Below are 2,500 nucleotides of genomic sequence, written 5' to 3' on the forward strand. Positions count from 1 at the left end.
GAGTGATCGCGGGTGAATGCAACGCAAGATCTTTTTTTTTTTTTTTTTTTTTATTGCGTCCCTCGTCCACCGCACTTTTTCAGTTCGGTCTTTCGAATTTCTTTTCGTATATCTGTGTTCTTCGTAGCCACAATAGGTTTAGATAACTTGATTTCGCTATGATACTATATAAATATTATAGACCTCATATCCGTATAGAAATAGATCTAAGGGTATATCACTATTTAAAAAAAAAAAAGACTTTGGAGAAAAAGAATCTATTTTGAACGACATAATGTGGTACTGCCAAATAGCACAGAAAACCAGAATGACTCAGGACAGTGGTAAACTACGCCCATGTTTCCTGTACCTGGAAAGGCAAGTGTTTGCTGCATCATGCTGACCCTAAGAATAAAACAATAAAGTCAAAGGTAGACATACAATCAATGAAAAAAAAAATGTGCGTAAAAATGAAGGTACTCGCTTTCCTATCTTCTACGCTATCGGAACATAATCGGAAATTCAAAAGTATTTATAGTATTAAACACTGATAGGAGATGAACAAATCACATATAGTAACGTATAATGTTAGTAAACTCCACTAGTGTATCATACATAAGATTATAATCATCGCTCCGTTTCTATTATCATTATTATTACTATTAAATTCAGATTGTCGAAGATCAATAACTTCATTAAACTCGCCATTTATGCATCTTGCACTCCTACATTTTGTCACGGTGAATTATGTACATTCAGCTCAATGTATAAATCTTAAAGAGCTTTAGTTGCGCTAAGGAACATCAACTTAATGATACTTCGAGGTGGCCTTGTAGCGTCAACATGGCAGAGATGCGACGGACCGAGATAAATACTTACAAAAGTTGGTATATAAGGCATCTCCGTGTCTCCCTATCCACAACGACGTTGGCTACAGCAGCAAGGTATTCCTTTAACCCTATCATGTTTGTTGTATTTTTACTGTGTCATTTTGAATTGGAACATTGTCTTTTTTTCTCCTTTTTTTTGGTTCAGGGTTTTGGTTATCATCATTATTTTCTCTTTTACGATTTTTTTCACGAAGATGTGATTGTAAAAACTACTGAATTTAACCATCTTCCTTTGTCTCGCTCTCTCTCTCTCTCTCTCCAGCAGAACTATAGTCAAGATGAAGGCCCACGTGATAGCTTTACTATTGGCTGTGTTTGTCGTCGATGCATTTGGTAAGAGCAATTGAAATAGTCAAATGGGTAACAATGGGTAGGTCACAGATGTTGGAAAGTGCCGCCTCCAGCTGGCTTGTGTGTTTTTTACATCTGTTAATTCCTACATACTGAGATGATCATTCCTTGTGCAATATATATGTGTTCTGTGCGTATATATGTGTATGTATATGTATATTTGAATGTATGTGTAGATATATGTGTGTGTTTATATATATATATATATATATATATATGTGTGTGTGTGTGTGTGTGTGTGTGTGTGTGTGTGTGTGTGTGTGTGTGTGTGTGTGTGTGTGTGTGTGTGTACAACTATATATACATACACATATGTATACATATACATGTGTATGTGTATGCATATATGTTTGCTTGTGTGTGTGTGTTTGTGTGTGTGTGTGTGTGGGTCTGTGTGTGTGTGTGTGTGTGTGTGTGTGTGTGTGTGTGTGTGTGTGTCTGTGTGTGAGTGTGTGTGTGTGTGTGTGCGTGTGTGCGTATACAGGTTATACAAAGGTATCTGACCCATGTCTCCACTCAAAAAAAAAAAAATAAAATAGCGCAGTCAGAGGGTTCTACCAATACCACGGTCACATTGGAGAGTTTGCCAAAGGTCATCACATGCGTGTTGAGGATTCTACCCGAGACCATGAGGGAGGCTCTCACTGACCGGTCCGCGTTCATGGAGAACCTGAGGGAATGCCATAAGAACAGTACCGGCTCCGACTTACCACAGACAAGTATGTTAAAGAACTTTTATGAAATGTTCTTTGTCACTATATACCTTTTAACCCCATCACTGGGTAATAAAGGGATTGTCTAAGCTCCCTATCAAATGCCAATTTAAATCCAGCACGGCCTAGTATACGGTCAATTTTTTTATACGATGCTTGAACATTTCTCCCACCAGAGCCCTCTCGTGGAGGCCGACCTCTGGCCTTCATCCGGGATATGATGTCGTCGGATAATACTTTTCCTTCGATCATGATATGCATGATGACCAAGAACGGAAAGGTAAATAAAGAAATAAAATAAATAAAATAAAATAAACATGGACACAGAACATTGTTCATCAACTGCTGTTCATTAAAATATTTCATTCATGACAGCCGAGGGTACACTTTGCTAACGTCAATTTCTTTTCTATCGCCTCCCAGCTGGAAACAGTCCAGGGATGCATCAACAGTGACACTGAATGAAGCGTCACTGCTACGCGTCCGCCTTCATCTTGAACTTGGATCACCTTCGGTTGGCGAGCTGCTGACTCATCTTGCCGTGGGGCGCAGCGTCTTCCCCGAGGA

The 2,500-nt window shown here is 39.0% G+C and overlaps 2 protein-coding genes across 2 annotated transcripts in view; one reads left to right on the plus strand and one right to left on the minus strand.

Annotated features, from left to right (window-relative positions):
• The window catches only part of LOC125035172 (low-density lipoprotein receptor-related protein 4-like), a 178,386-nt gene that overhangs the window by 61,996 nt on the left and 113,890 nt on the right, over positions 1-2,500 (minus strand). The gene's annotated exons all lie outside the window — the stretch shown is intronic.
• The window catches only part of LOC125035221, a 1,639-nt gene continuing 98 nt past the window's right edge, over positions 960-2,500 (plus strand). The window contains exons 1-4 of the mRNA XM_047627482.1: positions 960-1,202; positions 1,760-1,939; positions 2,110-2,213; positions 2,357-2,500. The exon at positions 2,357-2,500 is cut by the window's right edge and continues 98 nt beyond it. Coding sequence (XP_047483438.1) covers positions 1,148-1,202; positions 1,760-1,939; positions 2,110-2,213; positions 2,357-2,398 — 381 coding nt within the window. The 5' untranslated portion in view covers positions 960-1,147 and the 3' untranslated portion in view covers positions 2,399-2,500. The remainder of the gene's footprint in view (positions 1,203-1,759; positions 1,940-2,109; positions 2,214-2,356) is intronic.

This window comes from Penaeus chinensis, chromosome 2 (genome assembly GCF_019202785.1).
Source record: "Penaeus chinensis breed Huanghai No. 1 chromosome 2, ASM1920278v2, whole genome shotgun sequence".
NCBI classification, from domain to species: domain Eukaryota; kingdom Metazoa; phylum Arthropoda; class Malacostraca; order Decapoda; family Penaeidae; genus Penaeus; species Penaeus chinensis.